The following is a 25,783-nucleotide window of genomic DNA, read 5'->3' on the forward strand; positions in this document are numbered from 1 at the left end:
GATGGTAAACTCAAAATGAAACCAACACATTGGCAACATTTTACTTGAACATACAAAAAACTGCTAATACGCCAATTACACGGCTCAAATATCCTTGTGCCAATTACCAATTTGCACAAGGATTTGCCCGGTGTGTGCACTGGTTGCGCTATTTGCGCAGAGAACTGCGCTAAAATCAAAACGATTTTGATATTTACGCATGTCTGCAAATATTGCACATGCTTTTTTCTTCGTGTGTGGTGAATGTTACACAGTTTACCCGTTGTTTCTGATAATATAACAACAGTAATTGTTGCTTAAAACTGTTAATATCGAAGGCATAAGGACCATCTTAGCTTGCAACAGGAATTCACACAAATTTAATAATACATAATAATTTTTTATACAATTAGAAAACGTTTCATTTGTTGCGCTAGTTGAAAAATGAATATTGCGCAGTGCTGCAATGAGTTGAGCTGGTCTTGCAACTGAAATATAAAAATTATAAATACTATGGAAAATAAACGCTTCTGGTGCCAGTTTTTCCACTTATACTGTGAATTACCAGCACTGTGGAAAATAAATAGTGTTTTTTTATACAATTAGTGCCTTTTTTATACAATTAAAACACATGCTTCATTTGTGGCGCTACATTAAAAATGAATATTGCGTAGTGTTTTTGAGCCGTGTATGTCAAAATTTTCATTTGCACAAATTCCGTCGTTTTATATTTGCGCATGGCTTTTGTATCATGTATGGGCCGTCTAAGTTTTATGTTTCCATTCCATACCATTCGCACCAACACCAATACACAGATTTTGACAATTTGAACAGACATATTTTGTTGCTTTACAGATGAGCCAACCTGTATATAGTTGAACCATGATTTTGACGAAGCACAAAACGAATTTTAAACAAATAAAATAATACAAATAACCTGGTTATGACTGGTTTGTAGAGTAAAAAAAATAACTCTCCACCATTGTTTACTATATAGTTTGGCAGCTTAATTTGAGGTTATGTTGCGAATAGAGTGGAAGGTACTCGAATTCGGTGAAAAAAGGCACTCGAATGGAGTGGAATGAAGAACAGTAGGAAGAGCAGAGTTGCATTGGATCAAATACATTCAATCATTGTATCAATATTACAAATAAATTTAGAAAAAATAATTAATTACTTGAGTATAAACAAACATTTTCTTTGAATTACTGCAATTAAGGTCTACTAGATGCTATATATTCCAAAGTTATAACATTTTATGTCTAAAAATTTAACTTGAATTTCCCTAAGGATTTCCATAATATGGCCCTTAGTGATGTTTGTGGGTGTGTGCTAATTTTGAGCTCAGCTGCTAGTTGCGCTACTTGGCAATGATGACATGATATGAAACTTCGCGCTCTCTGAGAGCGCGTGAAAATGTGCATATTTTATAACATTGACCATAGATGCCATCATCCTCAAAATCAAATTTGGGCATTTCGGAATAACTTTGGGGTATTTTACATGGTAAAGGTTTAATTTATGATTTTCACCGAAAACTTACTCAAGATTGTCAAATGGGATATCAAAAAACTCGAATTTTTTCAGGATCACAAATACAAAAAAAAGCTTATTTTACCCGTTAAAAATTTTTCCGTGACAACACGTGAAATTTATTTTTTTGATAGCTAAGATAAAATGTAATTATCTCTTTTCGTGCGTTAATATAACAGCTCATTTAATTTTGTTATTTCTTGTACCTTTTTTACAAATTTTTGATCCGCTTATGTAGTTGAATACACTTGAAATGAAAAATAATGAAAACGCACCGATTTTCTTGGAATTTTTTTTGCGCGGTTTACGCAACTTTGCTCTTCAAGACCCATTCTTGGAAACGAATGAAGTTTGTTTACAATCGAATGAACCAATGTTTACAATTGAATGAACTTTAAGACCCATTCCTGGAAACGAATTGAGAGAGAATGAATGTTTCGTATCATGTCATCATTGCTACTTGGTAAAGTTTACAATGCTCTCCACCAAATCGAGCTGAAAAAAAATAAATTTTAAAATGCACTGAAAATGTTTTTTCTAATAAAATCAAGGTGAAAATTTGATTTACCCGTGAATATGAAGTATAAACAAGAAAACGAACAAGAACCCGAAGACACACAGAAAACGGTCGAAAACAATTATTTAGCCACAACACTGTTGTATCAATGTTTTCTCATCCTCTTGTGCTTGGGTTGTTACTACCATGCACTTAATGGCACATTTGTTTTTGATGATAAAGTGGCAATTGTGAGGAACACTGATGTGACAACCATTCCCGCAAACTGGACATCGATCTTCAGTAATGATTTTTGGGGAACACCACTACTCAATAAAGATTCCCACAAATCATACCGTCCGCTTACGATATTGTTGTTCCATTTTGAATATGCCCAACTTAGTTTAAGCGCTAAACATATGAAAATTGTTAATTTAGCTGTGCATTGCATAAATACCGTGCTATTGTGGTGGTTTCTACGTGAATTCCAATTCGAATACATCGACCGTACTAAATCAGCAACTATGGCAGCAGCACTTTTCGCCATACATCCAGTACATACTGAAGCGGTGTGTGGCGTTGTTGGCAGAGCTGAATTGTTATTCTGTTTAGTTTATTTACTAACGCTCTTGATAACATTATCAAAAAAACATTTGGGTTTTCTAACCGATTTGTGCATCCTCTTACTTACTGCGGTGGCAATGTTTATTAAAGAAACTGCTGTGACTATACCAATTGCTTGCGTTTTCATCGATTATACACGTGCACGTGTTTATCTACATCCTTGGCCTACACAACTGAAACTTGTTTGCTCGTTACGAAATATGGTGCTAGCTATTGGTATTATAACTTTAATTGTATTCCGATTATGGTTACAAGACTTTCAACAGCCTCAATTTAAGCCAATGGATAATCCAATAGCGTTTAATGACGATCCTTTGACAAGTATTTTTTCGCAAAACTACTTATATGTAATTAACTGGTGGATTCTACTATGTCCGGATTGGCTTAGCTTTGATTGGGCGCTAGGATGCATTGAATTGATTAAAAATATATGCGACTTGCGTTTACAAGCAGTACTGGCAATGTACTCATTGAAAATTGTTGCATTTATTAATAGTAAACAAAACTTTGCACCTATATTTGGTTTGGTTCTGATGGTGATACCTTTTCTACCTGCTAGCGGTATAATAACAGTTGGGTTTGTTATAGCCGAGCGCGTTCTTTATGTACCTTCGATTGGATTTTGTTTCTTAGTCGCGCAGGCATTATCTTACGTACAAAATTCGAATACAAAACCATGGCTAATGTCGATATTTAAATGGCTATTAATGTTATTATTTGCATGCTTGTTGCTACGTACACGTGAACGTGCCACAGACTGGCTTTCAGAAGAACGACTCTTCTCATCTGCGTTAAAAGTCTGCCCCAAAAACGCTAAGGTACATATATATCATCTTAAAACTACCAAAAAGGCATTTCTGTAATTGTTTTTAAAAGTAACATTATATTTTAACGTTTTTGAAAACATTTTATGACCGTTGAGGGTAAGTCTTAATAAATAATTTAACTGTTGTTGTAGTGATAAGGATACTCCCCGAAGGACTTGGGGAGTGTTATTGATGTTGATGGTCCTTTGCCGGATGCAGATCCGGTACGTTCCGGTAACAAGCACCATTAAGGTACTAGCCGGACCATTTTGGGAACGAATTGGTACGACCACATGAAACCTAGGCCATAAGGCCCTTCCACCCCCTAGATACATAAGGAACTTGGGGTCGCCAGAGCCTCTGCTGTTAAAGAAACAGGATTCGCCACGGGTAAGTGAGGTAGACAATTGGGTTGGAGAAGCTATATATTGCGCTGGCAACCCCTTGAATGCCGAGTTTCAAGGCATTATAAAGCTATAATTCTTAAACAATGCAGAAGCAATTTCCAACTACACGAACCTTTTCTATGTTTGTGTGAAGATTATAACTCTCACTCGAGAATAATTGATGTTTCGGACTCGCTCTTTGCCATAAAAAATACGGTTCTATCTTCTCTTAATAATTAAAAAATTATATTTACTTTTAGTCTATTGTATTTTGTGAATCTATATTTCTCAGCTGATGAGTTTCTCTGTAGCTGAGCGGTTTTAGATCTCGGCGCTTAAGAAGCCACTGCCTCTCAAAGACTCGGTAACAAAAAAATTATAAATAACACATAAATAAGAATTAGGATACATAAAAAAAAAAACAAAAAAAAAGTATGTATGAATTAAAAAAAAAAACCAAAAAAACAGGATTAGCCTGGTTTCATCGGGCCACTTGAGGGCAGTGCGCTGCCACAATGTCCGAGAAAAAAAAAAAATCAATTTGGTATTTTTGTCACGTCTTACGACAGACATACCTGCCGCGGGTATATTCTAAGCCCCCTAATCCGCTGGAGGTTAACTGAAGGTGCATTGTAAATGTAAACACGAAAAAACTATTTGTCAATATTTTTAACTAGGAAAAATTCAAATTTTTTACATAAATTTTTGTTCATAAGAGCAGCCATTCTTAATTTAATGTACATATGTATGAATCTAAGAATTTATATACATATGTAAATTAAAGCTCGAAATATTCGATTAATAGAATATTCGAATGCTTTAATACTCGTCGATCATTCGAATGTCGATAGGTAAACTTTAAACATAAAACTCAATATGTTTTATGTTTGTTTGTTTAATGGTGTGTTCAATTTATACTTATTATTTAAGAATTCATGAGCTTAACACCGGCTTATAATAATTGAATATTCAATATATTCTAAGAGAATATAAAAATTTTTTATTTTAAACCAATGTTTGTATTTACTATTCTAGAGCAGCAGTAGCAGTTTAGGAACTATTTCGTTGTCATTTGCGGATCGTTTTAGGTGCCAAATGGGGACTATTTCGTGGTTTTTCGAGGCTATTACGGGGTCAATTTGTGGGCATTTCTTGATGATCTTGGGGACTATTTCCAGGTTTTGCTGGGGTAATTTAAAGATCACTTCCGCGTAAATTCGGAGACTATTTGGAGGTAATTTCGGGATCATTTTGAGTTTATTTCGGGATAATTTGAGGGCTATTTCGTGGTACTTCCAAGGCCATTTCGAGGTCAATTTGTGGTAATTTTAGGATTCTCCAGAGGCCATTTAGGGATCAATTCATGGTAATTTCGAGATGATTTTGGAGCCTTTTTCGGGGTCATTTGGGAATAATTTCGGGTTCATATCGTGATGATCTTAAGGACTATTTCAATTTTTGTGTCATTTCATGATGATTTTGGGGACGATTTCAGGGTAATTCTTTGGTCATTTATCCCCACATAATGCAGCAGCAGCTTAAACATTTTACTTAAATTACTTATTTCTTCTTACCCTCACCTCAGGCTTCTTTAATCATTAGATATATATATGAGGTTTCAATTATGCTGTATCTTACAAAATGCTGTTGTTGTAATGCTGCATTCATGATTGATGCACTGAATTGCGCGGATTATCTTGACGCCGAACATGTCTGGTGTTTAATGGTTCTTAAGTAATCCCTTAGAATGTAATATCGAGAATCCCAAAAATATTCCGAAATATAATAATGAAGAAACTAGTGGTAACATATGTCGGAAACAAAATGTATTAGTAGTATGTAATTGGCAGAGCTGTAAAAAGATTGAATCAATTGAGTGTGCATTCTCTCAGCATTCTTTAAAAATTTGTGATTTTTTGGTTGCATATTATAAATCTCCATTCCTGAATGGCTTAAAAATATAATTCAATATAGAGTGTGAATGTAAGAACCATTTCCAATCTTTAATGAATGTAAACACTTTTTTTTCCATGCAGTACTAAATACTTTTTACCCATGGTTATTTTTTGTATACTTTCATTGCCATCATATATGTTATATCAATTTAGGAGTTGGGTGCAAAAAAGCCCTAAAATTGATCAATAGCAAAAATAGCCCCTTTTAATTATTCAAGTAGTTTAATATTTAAGAATTCATGAGCTTAACGCCGGCTTATAATTATTGAATATGAATCCTTATGTTTGTTTAAGAGCAACTGAAGAGAAAGAAGCATTTACTGGTATATTGCGACGGTGCCATTTCGAAAACAAATAAACAAGTAGTTAATTATAAACCAGGAAAGTCTTAAATCCTTTTCATGGTGTCGGAACATAAGACATACAAGAAATAGTACTTCATAGCAGATTTTGTATACTTCGTAATTGGGTTAATTTTTTTAATTAATTGTGTGAGATCAAAAAATGTTAGGCTCTTGTGAGTTGATTGGTTTCCTTTTTAGGTAAATGTCGCGGATAACTTGCCTACATAAAATCATAGGGCTCTTGATTATATAAAGTATTCAAAAGGTATGAAGATATATTCGAATTTGGCTGAAACTTCGCAAAGACAATCTATTGCTTTCTTGCTATATGTCAAAATGTTACTACTTATTTTGCTTTTGTTGTAAAATGGATTTTGTAAATGAACACATTGTGCATTGACCAAATAGCGTAAATTGTGGATATTTTTTGTCGATAATGTAACAAAAACAGATATTTGAGTTTAAGTCATTTAAATACATCAAAGTGCATAGGTCCACCGGCGATTTCGTTGGAGCTTCATAACTCCTAGAATTTCGATATTTCCATGGCATCGTCTTACGGTGATTCAGGCTTTTTCTATTCACCTTCCCCGTTTTCCTTCATCTGCACCACAAACAAAAATTTTCCATTGGGAAAAACTCTTATTGACTGACTCCATCGGACTACAGTTTTTTCACAGCTGATATTTTAGCAGTGTTTGACGGAATATAAATATAAGAGAACCACGAGTGGTTGAGAATAGTCTCTCTGCCTATTTGCACGGCATTGGTAAAAGATTGAAATTGTTTTGGTTGAATTCTATCTTACTTGAGCAGATTTGTATTCAAAGTTAATTTCCTTGCTATCAAAAAAGCTACAACTACCTATAAAGTCTACTTTAAATGGCTGTCATTACAAACTATTGTGTTTAGAAGAATATTTTTCTTAGAAAATATTTTTTTTTTTTTGAAATTTGGTTTAGTGGAGGGGACTATATTAAAATTCCCATATTCCAGGTTATTATCAATATTATATGTTGTTTAATTAATGGATTAAATTTCTAATGTTGTATAGACGCACGTTGAGCTCCACCAATACACAATGGTAATACCAATTCGGCCAGAACCATTTGTAGCAGCTTGCTATTAGTATTTGACTATCCGTGATTTGTAAAATGGTATTTAAATGGCACCACGCCAGGTTATATTCAAATAGTCTTCGTTTTTAGTGTTCTATATATATTTTTTTTTTTTTTTTAAGATGTAATTTTAAAGAGGCCAGAACCACGTGTAGCAGCTTGCGAATGGATGTCAATTTTTGTAATTGTTCTCAAGTTCAATTGAGATTGGTATTTCGATGGCCCACGCCAGGTTATATTCAATTTGTCAATTAATTAATTAATGTTCACAGAAAGTGATTTTAAAATTTTTGCAATCAAAATTGCAATTTAATGTTCATAGATATGCACAGTATTGCATAGCTTTTAAAACGAGCGCTTATTCAGCATAAAATTATAATCCGTAAAATTTCCAGTATATGGCCTGTTGACATGTGCTCAACATTTTCCCGTTACGAAAGTTATACGTAAATCGAGTTGGTATTATGTGGCCCACGCCAGGTTATCAATTCCAATTTTTCAATATGTTTTCACTTATACTTTCGCTGATTCCTGTTGGGAGTGCACAACCCCTATCTGACACCAGATCAGTGAAGCACTGCATCTCCCAAATCCGCCGAAAAGCCAGAAGGAAGCACTAAGCCAACCTTGAGGCCTATTAAATTTTCGGCTCACCTAAAAAAGCCCGACAAATTACAGTTGAGCCGAGGATGACCCGCACGACCACTCTGACTGAACGACTAGAACGGAATGTTCTTAGAAAATAGGATATTGCTATTGCAATTAACTCACAAACTAGTATAGATACAGTATTTGACCACATACCGCTAGGAAGAATATATGGAAGAACTTAAGAGCTTTTATAATGTATTGCCTTTTCTTCAATTGTTTAATCACCAATTGAGGACGTGCAAAATGTAGGCTAGTACTTTTTAATGCAAGCCTTTTATATGGCACATTGGCAACACCCATTTAGAACGATGACAATTTTCGGAACAGACATGTTGAAATATTTGTAATTTGCTTTTTTTTATTATAAAATTTTTAGATTTTAAAATTTTTTCAATTAAGAAAAAATATATTATAACAATAATAATGATAAAATAATTATTGTTAGGCCTAGAGCTCGATTCAAACTCGCTATCTTACAAATCAGTAGGCCGATATCTTTGTCCAGAAAAAAGATATCGACCTACTGATTTGTAAGATCGCGAGTTCGAATCGAGCTCAGGGCCTAACAATAATTATTTTATCATTATTATTGTTATAATATATTTTTTCTTAATTGAAAAAAGAAAAATAGACAGAGAGCCTATAGACATGCACATATACACAAATGCAGCGCGTCACCAATCACCATCACCGCTAAAGAGGTTGAGGACGTCACTGGTCGCGCTAAACCATCCAAAGCAGTGGGCCCAGACGGCATAGCCATGCCGATGCTTAAAAGCCTAGGGAAAGAGGGCTTCAAATATTTAGCGCATGTCTTCAACCTGTCTCTTTCCACCTTTGTCATACCCGAGAAGTGGAAAATGGCCAAGGTGGTCCCGCTACTAAAGCCTGGGAAACCAGCTAACATAGGTGAGTCGTATCGTCCGGTATCTCTCCTATCGCCAGTGGCAAAGACGCTTGAAGCCATTTTGCTCCCTTATTTCCAAGCAAATTTGCAGCTAGCCTCTCATCAGCATGGCTTCAGAAAACTCCATAGCACTACCACCGCGCTAAATGCCATTAGCACCCAGATAAATTGCGGTTTAAATCAATACCCCCACCATAGAACAGTACTCGTAGCGCTAGACCTATCAAAAGCTTTTGATACGGTCAACCATGGCTCGTTGCTGCAAGACCTGGAAGGGTCTACCCTTCCCCCATGTCTTAAAAGGTGGACCGCAAGTTATCTGGGTGGTCGGCAGGCATCGGTGCAATATAGAAACGAAACATCAAAACCAAGGAGAATTAAACAAGGGGTGCCACAGGGTGGTGTCCTATCCCCACTTTTGTTTAATTTCTACATATCTAAGCTACCTTCACCACCGGAAGGAGTCACAATCGTTTCCTACGCCGATGACTGCACAATAATGGCCACAGGCCCAGGCCCAAAGATCGATGCGCTATCCAATAAAATAAACGGCTACCTCCCTGATCTCTCCAGTTTTTCGCCTCGCGAAACCTGGCATTATCACCGACTAAATCTTCCGCGACCTTATTTACAACATGGACGTCCCAAATGTCGACCATTTTGAACATCCACGTCGATGGCACTACGCTACCGACTGTCCTACACCCCAAAATCTTGGGTGTGACGTTTGATCAGGATCTACATTTTGGTGAGCACGCAGCCGCAATTGTTGCGAGAATTCAGAGCCGTAACAAAATCCACAAATCCCTCGCTGGCAGTACCTGGGGAAAAGATAAAGAAACGCTCATGACTACATACAAAGCAATTAGCCAGCCGATTACGTGCTGAGGCGAGAATACTCCCCATCAGGGAGAGAAATTAGATGCTGACCAAACAGTTCCTGTTGAATACCCAGAAACCTGAGCAACAGACATCTGATTGATGAACCAGCACCGCCTAGGGGCTTAAGGAGTCATCTCCGTAAGCATTTTGAGGAAATACGGCACCTGAGAACCCAGCCGTATGAAGCGAAAAAACACAAGCAGGTCCTTGTGAACTCCATAAACAGGCGTCGGACCTTTATGTCGGGAATTGCCCGGTGAATCCAGTACTTAATGAAAAGTATCCAAAACTCGCGGAAGAGGAACGCATACTCCCCAGGGAAACGCGTGTCACTCTTGCTCAACTTCGTTCTGGATACTGTAACAGGTTAAACTCTTACCTATCCAGAATCAACCCCGACATACAAAATGTATGCCCCGCTTGCAATGTGTCCCCACATGACACCAACCATCTCTTTAATTGTAATGTGGAACCAACGCCTCTACACCCCTTTCCTTATGGTCCACCCCTGTTGAAACGGCAAGTTTCCTAGGACTCCCGTTAGAGGATATTGATGACAATTTGTGATCGGTCGCGGCTGTTAGGTGGGGCGAAACATTGCTACAACAACAACAACAACAGTAGGCCGATATAACAACAAAAATTGTTAATACATTCCAGAGCACGGGGAAAAAGTGTCAATGAAATATGACACTATGGCATAATCGCCATAAACAAAAGTCCAATTTTCACAACTATTCTGTAACAAATGTCGCAGTGCTGTGAATAGCAATTGGCAAGAACCAGAATTGAAGTAGGAATAATGAAGACAAACAAAAAACCGCTGTGATGGCTGAATGGTTATAGCAGCGGCGCCTAAACGTTGCCGATGAAGGAATTTAGCAGTTCCCGAAATGGATCTATACAACGAGCTTTGGCAGTTGTCTAAATTTTTTCTTTCTTCTATTCTAATTTAAAATTTTTTCAATTAAGAAAAAATATATTATAACAATAATAATGATAAAATAATTATTGTTCGGCCTTGAGCTCGATTCAAACCCGCGATCTTACAAATCAGTAGGCCGATATAACAACAAAAATTGATAAAATTTTTAGGAAAATTTCAATATGAATACTTTTCCAGTTAACTTCTTCGTACTTTATTGTCATTTAAATATGGAAAAAACTGGTCATCACGGACAATAAATAAATTTTTGTGGTGATATTTTCAAGTGGCTTTAATTAAATGCAACCATGTGATATTTGAGCGGGTTTTGTGCATGTACGATATTTTTCATAATTGATTGCTACTAGAAAAGTGTGTGCACACTCACCAAAGGCTGCATTCATTTGAATGCTTATTCTGTGTTGAAAAATGTTGTGTTTCATTCAATTACTTCATTCTTTCTTCGAATGAGTTAAGGAGTGCATTCTTTTTTTCCAATACTGAATGAAGAATGGGTTGACTTTTAAGCCACATTCTTTAGCAAAGTATGAATGAATGGAAAGAAAGCATTCTTAAATCAGTGATTTAAAATATCAAATGATTGCACACTTTTACAGCTCTGGTAATTGGCTATTAAAGCTACCACTCCCACGCACATATTTAGTTTTTTCTCACTCAAGGATGTATGGTAAACACCGTATGCATTCATTTTTGCGAATAATAAGGTGAATTTAAATTTGATCCAATGTGCTATGCACAGAGTGATCCAAAATGGCGTTTGAATACTTATCCCAAGTATTCCTGAAGCCAAGACGGTCAAAACTATGTATGAGATACATACATTTCTTTGAGTTGCATAGAACTTTTCGAGAAATCGGTTATTTGCTCTCATGTGAGCCGATTGTCACTCATCACATCTTTTCATCTTAAAAAGATCAGGAATGACAAGTTGGAAAAGTACGTTTGGTGGTTAACCAAATAGAAAAATGTTTATCTTTTTCAAAAATATTATTTCATTTATTTGAAGTTTAAAATATTAAAATCAAAAATTTTCTTTTTGAAGTAATTCAAACTTGTTCATATTAAAAAGAAAACTCAATTAAAAATTATTTAAAAATTAAAGTACAAAGTATATAGCAAAATAGTTAACACTATATTTACTCCCCCTCCAAGAAAATTTAAAACAAATAAATTATTAATCAATATTAAATGTAACCTTTTTTCCTTTTTGGTAATAATAATAATAATTGGACGTTGTGGCAGCGCACTGCCCTCAAGTGGCCCAATGACACCAGGCTAATCCTGTTCAATATTTTTCTTATTTAATTTTTTTAATTTTTTTTATTTATTAATTTTATAACTTTTTTTTTTATTTATTAATTTTATAATATATTTTTTTTTTGTTGGGCCATTGATGGGCAGTGGTTTGTCAAGCGTCGAGATCTAAAACTGCTCAGCTACAGAAGAAATATCATCAGCTAAGCGTAAAACTTAAATTAATAAAATATAGAAACAAACATATACAGCATTAACGATTAAGAGAGATAAGGACAGTCTTTTTTATAGAAAAAAGGGAGTCAGACATATCAAATGTGTTTGAGTGAGAGTTATAATCTTGGCACAAACACCGGAAAGGTTCGTTAAGTTCGAAATTCGTTCTACATTGTTTTAAAAGAAGAGGTTTGAAGTGCCTCGTAGTGCAACAGGGAACACTAAAGTTCACTTCGTTCAGAAGAAATGGGCTTGAAATCGATCCATTCAGTAGTTTTGTCATAAATATTACGCCAAGCATTTCTCTACGACTAGCAAGAGTTGGAAGATTGATAAGTTTTAATCGATTAGTATAAGGTGGAAGATTAAATGAAGAGTCCCATTGAAAATTCCTTAAGGCAAATAGTAAAAACTGTTTTTGTATTGATTCGAGGCTGTCTGTATGGACTTGAAAACGCGGATTCCAGACTATTGAGCCATACTCTAATATCGGTCTAACCAATGTTGTGAAGAGGGTTTTCGTAACGTAGGGGTCGCTAAACTCTTTTGACCACCTTTTCACAAATGCTAAGACACCTTTAGCTCTATTGACAGTGACATTAACACTTTCAAGGTTTTGGTTGTTAATTGTGAAAGAAGCTGGTTGTAAACTCCTGCGCGAAAATAAATTTACATTTCTGAAGATTAAGCGGCATGTGGTTCACATTGCACCAAGCAGCTAAGCAATTTAAATCCGTCTGAAGTAAAGAGCGTTCTTCAATCAACGCGTAAGTCTTAAAAAGTTTTACATCATCAGCATACATCAAGATTATTATAGTTGTCGAGATATCGTTTATAAATAGCAAAAACAGAATCGGGCCAAGATGGCTGCCCTGAGGAACACCAGAGGTGACAGTAATGATACTCGAAAACATATTTTTAAAGATTACTCTTTGTGTTCTGCCACAGAGATAGGAGGAAATCCACCGAGAGAGATTAGGTTGAAACCCAAGCATGTCGATTTTATATATAAGTAATGAGTGGCATACTTTATCGAATGCTTTACTAAAATCGGTGTATATAACGTCTCTGAACCCGTTCGAAATATGAGTTGTGAACTCAAGTAAATTAGTTATGGTTGATTTGCCCTTACAAAACCCATGCTGAAAACTTGCAATTAATGTTGAAATCGAAAATGTTAGGTGATTTGTAACGATTGCTTCAAACAACTTTGGAATAGCGGACAGTCTAGCTATGCCACGTTAGTTTTCAATGGACGACTTAATGCCACATTTATGGAGAGGGATGAGAAAGGATTCCTTCCATGCCGTCGGGAAGTTCCATACTTCAAAGATAGGTTAAACAGAGCAGTAAGAGGTTTGTAGATGAATTCTGCACATTTTTTAAGAAATCATGTGGGAATTAAATCGGCCGTATGTAAAAGATTCTTTTAGGGTCTTTAGGTACAATAAAACATCATCAGGTAATAAGAATGGAACAGGGATTGAATTACTTGAATGCAGTTCATAAGGATATTTCCCAGGTGGCAAAATAATATCGCCGGAATAATTAGATTTGAAAAATTGAGCGAAGAAATTCGCAATGTCTTGATTGTCGCTAGAAATGTTACCATTAAACTTCATAGCGGAAGGAAAACCCTTTACCCCACGTTTCGAATTTCCGAAACCATAAAACGACCACTGGTTGCTTATAATTTTCTTCTTAATTTTACAGACGTAAGCTTTATAGCACTTTTTATTAAGTTCAAAATACTTATGACGCAGAATAGCATAACGAACGTAATCGGAATGTAACCCAGTCTTCTCATATAATTTGAAGTAACGTGACTTTTTGATTTCAAAGATTTTAGTTCTTTAGTGATCCAGGGTTGCATTGGTTCATCATATGAACAAATACGTTTAGGGCACATACTTTTCAAACAAGTTATAAATGATACTATTAAAATAAAAAACCATCTGATCCACGTCCGCATTATGTTGAGGCCAAGTTATTTTAGAAGGCTCTTCATTTAGTTTTTGAAATTGGCTCTTGGAAAATCAAAACGACTGGTATAAACACCTGGTTTATTTATGCAACCATAAACGTTGCCCATGGTTTCGTAAATTATCTCGAGGGAAGGATGGTAAATATCTTCAGGTAACACTAGGGGCCTACATCGGTTCACAGAGAATTTAGATAAGTCATCTACAAAAAATATTGATCTGATTAAGACTAAGGTCGGATATTTCATACAAAAAGTCGCTGTTACAAGTCTTAGATGAGACTGGTAAAATATTATAATCATAGGTATTCCATGATATATGCGGCAGGTTAAAATCGCCCAAGACAAGCATTGAATCGCATGGCTTCATAATCGTATAAGCAGCTTTTATCAGTGAAACATCTGCATATACAATGATTGATCAGGTGAGGGAGGAATGTAGCAAACGACTAAGTAAATCTGTCCTCTGTCCAGCAGGATTCGGACGCATTTAAATTCGATGTCATCTGTAGCTGGTAAATTAACCTCCTCGGATGGTATTGAAGAATGTACAGCCAGCAAAACACCACTCCCAGTTCTGTTTAAGCGATCATTTTTTATAAGACTGATACTCGTCACAAAGAACTTCGGAATCAAAAACATGTGGTTTCAACCAGGTTTCAGTAAATGCAATAATTTTGTAATTACAGTGAAACGATTTTAAATACAGATCGGTTAACTTTAAGTTTAAACCTCTAACGTTCTGGTAATATATACTGAAGGTCGATTCAAAATTCAGTTTTTGAAACAGAGCTTTAACGGGGAAATTGGGCGATATTCTCATTTGTCTTATGAAGGAACTCGCGAACAAAAGACCCGGGCGGCCAAAACGAGCTATTTAAAAGGGTTTCGAAATCTTTTAAATAAACATCAATTCTAAACGAGGAAATATTTCTTTCATAATTGAACTTGAATTTTCTTATCGCCATTCCGTCAGCCTTTATTTTTGAGGTAACATGGGACTTAATGTCATCAACAGAGGTGTCTTCGTCAAATCTAGACACAAAAATAGATTTTTTTTGCGGGACCGCAACCAGCTTCTTAACGGATATTTCTGCTATAGGTGCAGTTTGAGACTCAGGGATCGTTGTATTCGTGACCTTCGAAGTGGAAGGCACTACAGCTTGCGGATTTGGGAAAGCTAGGTCTATCAACTCTTGCAATTGGGGTGAAGGATCGTTTTGAGAGGGGATCAGACTCAAAGCGTTGGGTGGGTTTTGTTGCTTAATGTATTTGTTTTTGTATTTAAATTAGTGTTAATAAGTACGTTTGCCGGTTTAAGTAAATCAATCGAAAAATTTTTTATAGTTTTTTGTATTGAATTGGAAATGTTTTATATTTCTTAGAGATAACTTTAAAAGGTCCTTCATAAAGTGATTCTAAATTAGATTTACGAAGAACTTTAACAAAAACATATTCACAACTTTCTAAATTTCTAGGAACGAAAAAGTTTTCTTTGTTATGATGAAAAACTTTAGAACGAACTAACGAACGAACGAAATATTCTCTTATTTTGTGAAGAGCGTCATTAGAAAAATCATGTTCTTTATTACTATTAGAAACAATTAATTTACCAGGTATCCTAAGTGTTTGGCCATAAACAAGTTCAGCAGATGAACATTTTAAATCTTCTTTAATAAAAGTTTGTAAACCAAGAAGAATGAATGGTAAAATGTCAGACCAATGAACCGAATCGTTTGATGCTATAATTGCTGCTTTTAAAGTTCGATGAAATATCTCTATCATGCCATTTGCTTGGGGATGGTAAGGAGATGAATGAATTTTATGAGAACCTAAAAGTTTAGTTAATTCTGTAAAAAATTTTGAAATGCATTGTGAACCTTGATCTACTGTAATATTCAATGGTATACCAAATCGTGGTATATAATTTTGAATAAAAGTTTTTTTTTTCTTCGGCGAACGTGAAAATCTGTCAATAATTGTTAAAATATAACAATTTTCATTTGAAACTAGAACAGTTCCGTCCGACAATATCCATATGAATATGTCAAAACGACCTGATGGTATTTGAATTTTTTGAATAGGAGATTTAGTTAGTTAGTTAGTTTCTTCTTTATTTAGCTTTTTTTTACTATTTAAAAATAAAAAATTTTCAGGTACAATTAAGTAATTAGATAGCAGAGCTGTAAAAAGATTGAATCAATTGTGTGTGCATTCTCTCAGCATTCTTTTAAAAATCTGTGATTTTTTAGTTGCATATTATAAATATCCATTCCTGAATGGCTTAAAATACTTTAACTCAAAGCTAAAGTGTGTGTGTTATTGAATGGTAAAATATAATTCAATATAGAGTGTGAATGTAAGAACCATTCCCAATCTTTAATGAATGTAAACTTGAAATGAATGCACACTTTTTTTCCCATGCAGTACTAAATACTTTTTCCCCAAGGTTATTTTTTGTATACTTTCATTGCCATCAGATATGTTAAATCAATTTAGGAGTTGGGTGCAAAAAAGCCGTAAAATTGGTCAATAGCAAAAATAGCCCCTTTTAATTATTCAAGTAGTTTAATATTTAAGAATTCACGAGCCGAACGCCGGCTTATAATTATTGAATATGAATTATTATGTTTGTTTAAGAGCAACTGAAAAGAAAGAAGCATTTACTGGTATATTGCGACGGTACCATTTCGAAAACAAATAAACAAGTAGTTAATTATAAACCAGGAAAGTCTTAAATCATTTTCATGGTGTCGGAACATAAGACATACAAGAAGTAGTACTTCATAGCAGACTTTGTATACTTCGTAATTGGGTTAGTTTTTTTAATTAATCGTGTGAGATCAAAAAATGTTAGGCTCCTGTGAGTTGATTGGTTTCCTTTTTAGGTAAATGTCGCGGATAACTTGCTTACATAAAACCATAGGGCTCTTGATTATATAAAGTATTCAAAAGGCATGAAGATATAGTCGAATTTGGCTGAAACTTCGCAAAGACAATCTATTGCTTTCTTGCTATATGTCAAAATGTTACTACTTATTTTGCTTTTGAAAGTTCTTTGCCGTGTACGGACGTGTTTATTTGAGCTCTGTGCTTTTCGAGTTGTATTTCTGATATTATACATAATTGTGAAATACAAATATTTTCACGGATAATATAAAGAATTTGACTAGACACTGTTGGCTCCTCACAAAATAAAAAATGAAAATAAAAACGGTTTTGAAAGTTATCAATTTGTGTTGAAGACTGTTAGTTACTCTAATATTTATTATTTTATCCATTTCCCGTTGCTTCGTTCGATATGCCTTGTTTTTGTGGTCATCGAGTTGAGCGCGCTCAAAGCAGTGTGCAATGGGAGAAGTGCAAAAAAGTTTACCAGTGCGTTGTTGGTACATTGGCTGGTGATTTGGATTATTTTAAAAATCCAGATGAAGTTTATATTTGTGGTGATTGTGCCGTCGCTCATCATGAAGAGTGTATTTCCTTGAATAATGCTGTCGCAGAGCAGCTACAACAACAGTATGCACCGCATTACAATAATGTTACTGATAAAGAGATTTTGTAAATGAACACATGGTGCATTGACCAAATAGCGTAAATTGTGGATATTTTTTGTCGATAATGTAACAAAAACAGATACTTGAGTTTAAGTCATTTAAATACATCAAAGTGCATAGGTCCACCGGCGATTTCGTTGGAGCTTCATAACTCCTAGAATTTCGATAAACATATGTCTATTTCCATGGCATCGTCCTACGGTGATTCAGGCTTTTTGTATTCACCTGATTCACCTTCCCCGTTTTCCTTCATCTGTACCACAAAAAAAAATTTTCCATTGGAGAAACTCTTATTGACTGACTCCATCGGACTACAGTTTTTTCACAGCTGATATTTTAACAGTGTTTGACGGAATATAAATATAGGAGAACCACGAGTGGTTGAGAATAGTCTCTCTGCCTATTTGCACGGCATTGGTAAAAGATTGAAATTGTTTTGGTTGAATTCTATCTTACTTGAGCAGATTTGTATCCAAAGTTAATTTCATTGCTATCAAAAAAGCTACAACTACCTATAAAGTCTACTTTAAATGGCTGTAATTACAAACTATTGTGTTTCATTTCATTTCATTTCATTAACTATTGTGTTTAGAAGAATATTTTTCTTAGAAAATAGGATATTGCTATTGCAATTAACTCACAAACTAGCATAGATACAGTATTTGACCACATACCGCTAGGAAGAATATATGGAGGAACTTAAGAGCTTTTATAATGTATTGCCTTTTCTTCAATTGTTTAATCACCAATTGAGGACGTGCAAATGTAGGCTAGTACTTTTTAATGCAAGCCTTTTATATGGCACATTGGCAACACCCATTTAGAACGATGACAATTTTCGGAACTGAGATGTTGAAATATTTGTAATTTGCTTCTTTTTATTATTAAATTTTTAGGAAAATTTCAAAATGAGTACTTTTCCAGTTAACTTCTTCGTACTTTATTGTCATTTAAATATGGAAAAAACTGGTCATCACGGACAATAAATAAATTTTTGTGGTGATATTTTGAAGTGGCTTTAATTAAATGCAACCATGTGATATTTGAGCGGGTTTTGTGCATGTACGACATTTTTCATAATTGATTGCTACTAGAAAAGTGTGTGCACACTCACCAAAGGCTGCATTCATTTGAATGCTTATTCTGTGTTGAAAAATGTTTGTGTTTCATTCAATTGCTTCATTCTTTCTTCGAATGAGTTAAGGAGTGCATTCTTTTTTTTGACTTTTAAGCCACATTCCTTAGCAAAGAATGAATGAATGAAAAGAAAGCATTCATAAATCAATGATTTAAAATATCAAATGATTGCACACTTTTACAGCTCTGTTAGATAGTAATTTGCTTATTAGGAATTGTGGGCTAAAATACTGCTCTAACGTAATCTTTTAAATACATTAATGATTCTTTCATTTTTGATATTGGTAATTCATTAAATAGTTTTAGGCCTTTATACATTAAAATATTTTGTGCCTTATTAGACTTATAAAAGTTAATTCTAAAATCATTTTTGTTCCTTAAACTGTAGGGTTGCACATCCCCAACATACACAATTTGGCTTGTTGAATACTTAGGTAGCAGATTATACTTCATTTTAAATGCAAAAAGTAGAACATTCATGATAGTTCTTTGGTTTATGTTAAGCCATTTCAGGGTATCGAGCCTGTGTGAGGTTGGTGTCAATCTATTACAAAGAATAATACACCGCATTCCCTTATTCTGCAATTCTTGTAGTCTGCTTTTCATTTGGTTGGATCCCAGGAACAGTATAGTTGAACAATATTCAACATGTGGCTTTACCAAGACATTATATATTGTCACGGATATTAGCATCACTAAGCTATACCATCACTAAGGCCATGCTAAGCAGTATTTACGTCAATAATCAAATCAAGTATACACATATATAAGGCAGCCCAGAGAGATGTCACACACAGATGCATTTACTTATACGCCTATGTGTACTCGAGAGACTGTAAACTACAAACATTCACATCAATAATTCAATCATTATGTATCTACATAAACGAATAAATAATTGCGTCTACACATATGTACGTATACGAGCAGTGGAGCGGCAATGCACAAACACATGCATATATCTTATCTGAGTTGTCACAAGAGAGGGCAATAATTTGTGCACGTAGTTGTGGCTGGCGATTTTGTAGCCGAAACTAACTAGTAAGTTCTGGAATGGAAAAGCCTAGAAGTATGCAATTAGAAATCAAAAAGTATAAAAGGCGCGACAGTAAAGGCGAGGAGTTTGAGTTTGATTTGAATTGTCAAGCAGTTACGACTAAGACGATATCTAGCGAGCAATAGCAGTATTATTTTGAATAGTGGAGTTTCATTTGAGCTATCAGTTTGGTTATTAAGCTATTCGTTGCACAGTTTGAGTGTTATTAGCCGTGTTTTTTAACACGCGTATATCCGTTTACGCTTAAACTTTATATTGACTGCTAAGCGACAAACTATAAATACACCTCTGAAATTGCTGCGCATAAATTTTGTCCTACTAAATTTCAATACGCATTATACTCAGATGTAACTGAAATATGTGTCTTTGTTTCACCCTCTACACTAATTCTATGTATTCTATGTGTGTCCACAATTCATCGCAACTGATTCAGCTATATGTTATACCCTATGGCCATCAGAGCGTTGCGTCTCCGCTTTTCGGTACACCCTGTTGATGTAGCTAGTTGTTTAACCACATCCGCTAGATGGGTCTCCTAAGCATTATCTAAGCGAGGATATGCGTTTTTTTACACGCGCAAACGAAACGTATACGCGCGTGTTAAAAAACGCGGCTATTGTGAAGTATTTTAATAAAGGCCATTTTTCCATTATTCAATATTGGAGTTATTTATTCAACAGTTTAGCAATACGAACCTAGCAAAAGGGCAAATAAGAGGAATTTGCAGCAAATTCGTTACAATTGGTGTCAGAAGAGGAATTGTTGAATAAATTCCAGAGGACAACAAGGGCATGGCAAAGTTCAGTGAATTGAAGATCCAGCAACTAAAGAAGGAGTTGGAGAGCCGTGGATTGAATACAAGCGGCGTTAAACTTGAACTTCAGGCGCGGCTACGAGAGGCAATGGAAGCGGAAGGAATTGATGTGGAAGAGTATGACTTTCATCTTGATGGCGAGGAAGTAACAAAAATTGAAGAGAAAAACGAAACATCGCAGACAGTTACGAGCACAGACCATGATTTTGGCTGCAATATCTGCTCAAACATCGACGGTGGCTTCTCAACTGGAATCGCAAAAGACAGATATAACATCTCAACTGGCATCTCAACTGGAAGAACAAAAGATAAATATGGCATCTCAACTAGAATCCCAGGAGAACCGTATAACATCCAAGATGGAAGAACAGAAGACACGTATTGCAGAAATGTCGTCAGAAATAACATCGAAAATTGAAGCACAAGAAACACGTATTTCACAAATTTCAGCACAGATATCAACTCAGATCTCCACACAACTAGAAGAGCAGGAAGTCCGTATATCATCTAAACTGGAAGCGCATATGGAAAAAAAAATAACCCAGTTTCATGAAGGCTTCAGTGGTCGACAGGATAAAATCGAGGCCGAGGTGGATGCTTTGAGAGGACGTATCGAGCAGTTACAACTAAATCGTCCAGCAGTTTTAGCGAGTAATCCAAAGGTAAAAACACCATCCTTTGACGGTTCTGTTCCTTTCCAGGTCTTTAAGCTACAGTTTGAGAAGACCGCAGCAGTGAACAACTGGAATGCGGAAGATAAAGTTGCTGCACTGTTCGTGGCATTGAAGGGGCCAGCAGCGGAAATCTTACAGACGATTCCAGAGTACGAACGGAACAGTTATGAAATTGATGGCTGCTGTAGAACGACGTTATGGAAGCGAGCATAGGAAACAGATATTACAAATTGAGTTGCAAAACCGTCACCAAAGAGCGAATGAGACTTTGCAGGTGTTTGCATCGGATGTTGAAAGGTTAGCTCATCTCGCAAATGCGGACGCACCCGTGGAATACACCGAGAGGGTAAAAATCCAGAGTTTCATAAATGGCATACGAGGCGTGGAAACGAAGCGAGCTACATACGCAAACCCAAAGCTGACATTTGCTGAAACGGTATCACATGCATTGACTCAGGAAACGGCCTCACTATTGAGTAAACCAGCATACAAAGCTCATCGTGTGGAAGTGGAAAGACCAGATTGGGTAGACACAATTTTGGAAGCACTGAAGGGATCACAACAGAAAAATGCCGGAGTTATTAAATGTTTCAAGTGCGGCAACCCAGGTCATATTGCACGACATTGCAGCAGCGGTCCCAATAGCTCCAACAATGTGGGTGGTCGTAAACGCAGAGCAGAAGGTGATGAGCAAATCTCCAAGACCACTCAGTCGTTAAACTAAATCGAGTCAGCCGCAAGGGGCGACAGCTGGCTCCCGCAATTGAATGCCCCATAATCTCTATCTCGCAGATTGGAAGAAGATCAAGCAATCTTACTGTTGGAGGACATGTGGACGGAAAGGAACGTTTACTGACTTTAGATACGGGTGCATCTCATTCCATCATTCGAGCGGATTATTGAGAGGGTTTCGGACATTTTTTTGTAAAATTTTTTTTGATCCTTCGAAATAAAGCCGAAAATGTTTTTTCGTTGTAACTTGGTTATTTGACGTACGATTTTTAAGATTGGTATGTCATTATTTTGGCCTTGAGAAGCTTCATTTCCGTTTAATGTCCTTTTAAGCTATGAAGTCGTTTTCACATGATTAGTTCAGCTAACAAAATTTTACCCCTCCTAATGTATGTTTTTTTCCTTACCAAACGAAAGTACTTAAAAATTCAAGAAAATGTTGCTTTGAAACCATATTACTAAAATAATAAACAAAGAAGTTATAGCACTTTCAATATTTATTGCAGCTGTTATTTTATCTGATTCTTACTATACTTAGACCTGAAACTCATGATATTTTTGGAGGAAAAATTGCAGGGTTTGCATTGAAAAGTTAATAAAGATATGCCAAATATCATGAATAGGGGAAGTCAAAGTAAATAAGTGAGTCAAACCTGTTGTTTCGTATTTATAATAATAAGGCTATGCGACAAAATCAACTTTTTTTCTGGGTATTGGACAAAACCCACTTTTTTGTAGAGATTGAGGCTTAAGTAAACAAAGTACTATCTCCGTTTTTCGAACTAAGCCTAAAAAAAATAGATATCGGCTTACGAAGTTCGAAGTTCGAAATTCTACATTTCGAAATTTTATTTTTTTGTTAACGCGTTCAGCAAATTGAAAGAGTAAAAATGTGGGCGTGATCTGCTCTTTTCCCTTATTTGAAGGGCTGAATTCTTTTTTTGAGAAATTTAGTATAACAGCTGCTATACGAGGTGAAAAGTCAGACTCTGACTTCTGAATACAGTCAGACTCTGACTTCTGACTTTTCACATTTACTTTTTCAATTTGCTGAACGCGTTAACAAAAAAATAAAATTTCGAAATGTAGAATTTCGAACTTCGTAAGCCGATATCTATGTTTTGGAGTCTAAGTTCGAAAAATGGAGATAGTACTTTGTTTACTTAAGCCTCAATCTCTACAAAAAAGTGGGTTTTGTCCAATACCCAGAAAAAAAGTTGATTTTGTCGCATAGCGTTATTATTATAAATACGAAACAACAGGTTTGACTCACTTATTTACTTTGACTTACCCTATTTATGATATTTGGCATATCTTTATTAACTTTTCAATGCAAACCCTGCAATTTTTCCTCCAAAAATATCATGAGCTTCAGGTCTAAGTATAATAAGAATCAGGTAAAATAACAGTTGCAATAAATATTGAAAGTGCCATAACTTCTTTGTTTATTATTTTAGTAATATGGTTTCAAAGCAACATTTTCTTGAATTTTTAAGTATTTTCGTTTGGTAAGGAAAAAAACATATATTAGGGGCTTAAATTTTGTTAGCTGACCTGATCATGTGAAAACGGCTTCATAGCTTAAAAGGACATTAAACGGAAATGTGAAGCTTCTCAAGGCCAAAATACTGGCATACCAATTTTAAAAATCGGACGTCTAATAACCGAGTTATAACGAAAAACCCTTTTCGGCTGTATTTCGAAGGATCAAAAAAAAAAATTTTTTTTTTCCGAAACCCTCTCAACATAATCTTTAAATTTAGGGGCGGATATTAGCAACTTTGTTTTTTTGTATGGGGACCAACCCAGTCTAATTAGTACACAGTCAATTAGCGTTGCGCTAGTTCTTGTGATTCTTGTTGGTTCAAGAACTATTTGCTTTAATGCATTGTCTGACACTGACTGACAAATTTGGTCCCTGTAGGCACTATTTCCAAGCCAATCAATAATAAAATCACCCATTATGAGATCTTCTCTACCACTCACATAATTGCTCAATTTTTTCTCGCTTCATCGCTTTCACATCGTATAGCTACTGCCCCGTTTTGCCTATTAGTTATCCCGCTTATACCTACACTCAATTTTGATGGCTTTATTATTGTTTTTACATCACTCTTCGTTACTTCACTTTGTTGATTTATTTTTGGTTTCAGTATAACAGGTGCATTTCCAGCTATCGGGTTTTTTAGTTTATCCCATATATATTATAACGAATTTCGTGCAATTCCCCTTATTCGCAACCTTCTACTAACGTTCGTATCGCTAAACTGTTGAATAAATAACTCCAATATTTAATAATGCAAAATGGCCTTTATTAAAGTACTTCACAATAACACTGATACTTCACAACCAATAGCTTGCTTAAATGAAACTGAATTGTGATGCCTCAGCCTGTGCCGCTTTTATACTCTTCGGTTTCCTCGTTCACCCATTTCTCCTAAGGTCTAGTAATTTCGTGAACCTGATGCTTGTTTACTAGCTATATACACGTATTTTTGCAATTTGTATCCATATGCGTGTGTATGTTTGAGCGGCTGATGATGACATGCCATTGCGAGTATCTCTCTCTGTTGCCCCGCACGTATGTGTGCAGACAATGATTAATTTGTTTACGTACATACAAGTGTAGCTTCTTGCTTTATTGTTGTTGTGGCTTTATTTACTTAGTATCAGATTAGTGATGGGAGTATCACTTAAAAAAAAAGTATCACTTAGTGTCACTAATATTCGTCACACTGCCCTCCACCTAAGTCTGATCGTCCCGATCAGAAAAATCTCTCAATATAACCGCCACTAGCCTCTCCAAATGAACCACCCTTCTATTTCGTGGTTTCCTAATTGTTTTTATGCGGTAGATGACATCACTGATCCTCTTCACAACTCTGCACGGGCATTTCCAACTGCACCAAAATTTGGATGGAACACCTTTCCGCCGGTGAGGGTTGTATAGCAGTACCAAATCTCCCTCCAAGAAACCTTCCGAATTATTATTCTCATCGTACCTGCGTTTCATCTTACTATTCATTATCCTGGATCGTTCCCTCGCACTCTGTTGTTTGGCCAATGAAGAACTACTTCGCAGAGCTTTATCTTGACGGATTTCATCAGTATCGCCTTGACGTTTCACAACATGAGTGCGCGCTGACTTGAAGCCACCCTTGCATTCTTTCTGGAAAATTCTTTCAGTCGTTTCAGTGCGTCCATTAGGATGCAAGTGTTTTTCTCGCAGGTATCTTCGGTTTTGATTTGTTTGGCCCATTCGTTCCATCAACCCTTGCCCGATCTGCTGCCTTTGACTTTTGTGGTTTTTGTCGAATCTCTTTCACCAGCACTCGCTTACTGCTGAACGGCTGCTCAAAACTGAAGTTAAGTGGCACATCCTTGTTCTTATTCTGCATAATCCTTCTTTGCATATCGATCCTGATGTCATAGTCAACTAAGAAATCCACTCCCAATATGACTTCATCAACGATCTCTGCCACAACTAATTTGTGTAGAACCATGACCTCCCCAATTAAGACTTTACATACCACTTCTCCCTGGACTTGGTTATACTCGCCAGTAATCGTACGCAATCCTGGTCCAGGTTATGGCTTTACTCTCCTGTTGACCAAATCGGATCCGATTAAAGAATGAGATGCGCCCGTATCTACAGTCAGTACACGCTCCTTGCCATCCACATTCCCTTTGACAGTAAGACTGCTCGATTTCCTTCCAGTTTGCGAGATAGTTAT

General features: G+C 35.8%; 1 protein-coding gene across 1 annotated transcript in view; it reads left to right on the top strand.

Moving 5' to 3' along the window:
* The first annotated feature begins 1,954 nt into the window (after positions 1-1,954).
* Positions 1,955-25,783, top strand: part of Tmtc4 (Transmembrane O-mannosyltransferase targeting cadherins 4) — a 41,150-nt gene continuing 17,321 nt past the window's right edge. The window contains exon 1 of the mRNA XM_067760555.1: positions 1,955-3,450. Coding sequence (XP_067616656.1) covers positions 2,089-3,450 — 1,362 coding nt within the window. The 5' untranslated portion in view covers positions 1,955-2,088. The remainder of the gene's footprint in view (positions 3,451-25,783) is intronic.

This window comes from Eurosta solidaginis, chromosome 1 (assembly GCF_040869045.1).
Source record: "Eurosta solidaginis isolate ZX-2024a chromosome 1, ASM4086904v1, whole genome shotgun sequence".
Taxonomy (NCBI): domain Eukaryota; kingdom Metazoa; phylum Arthropoda; class Insecta; order Diptera; family Tephritidae; genus Eurosta; species Eurosta solidaginis.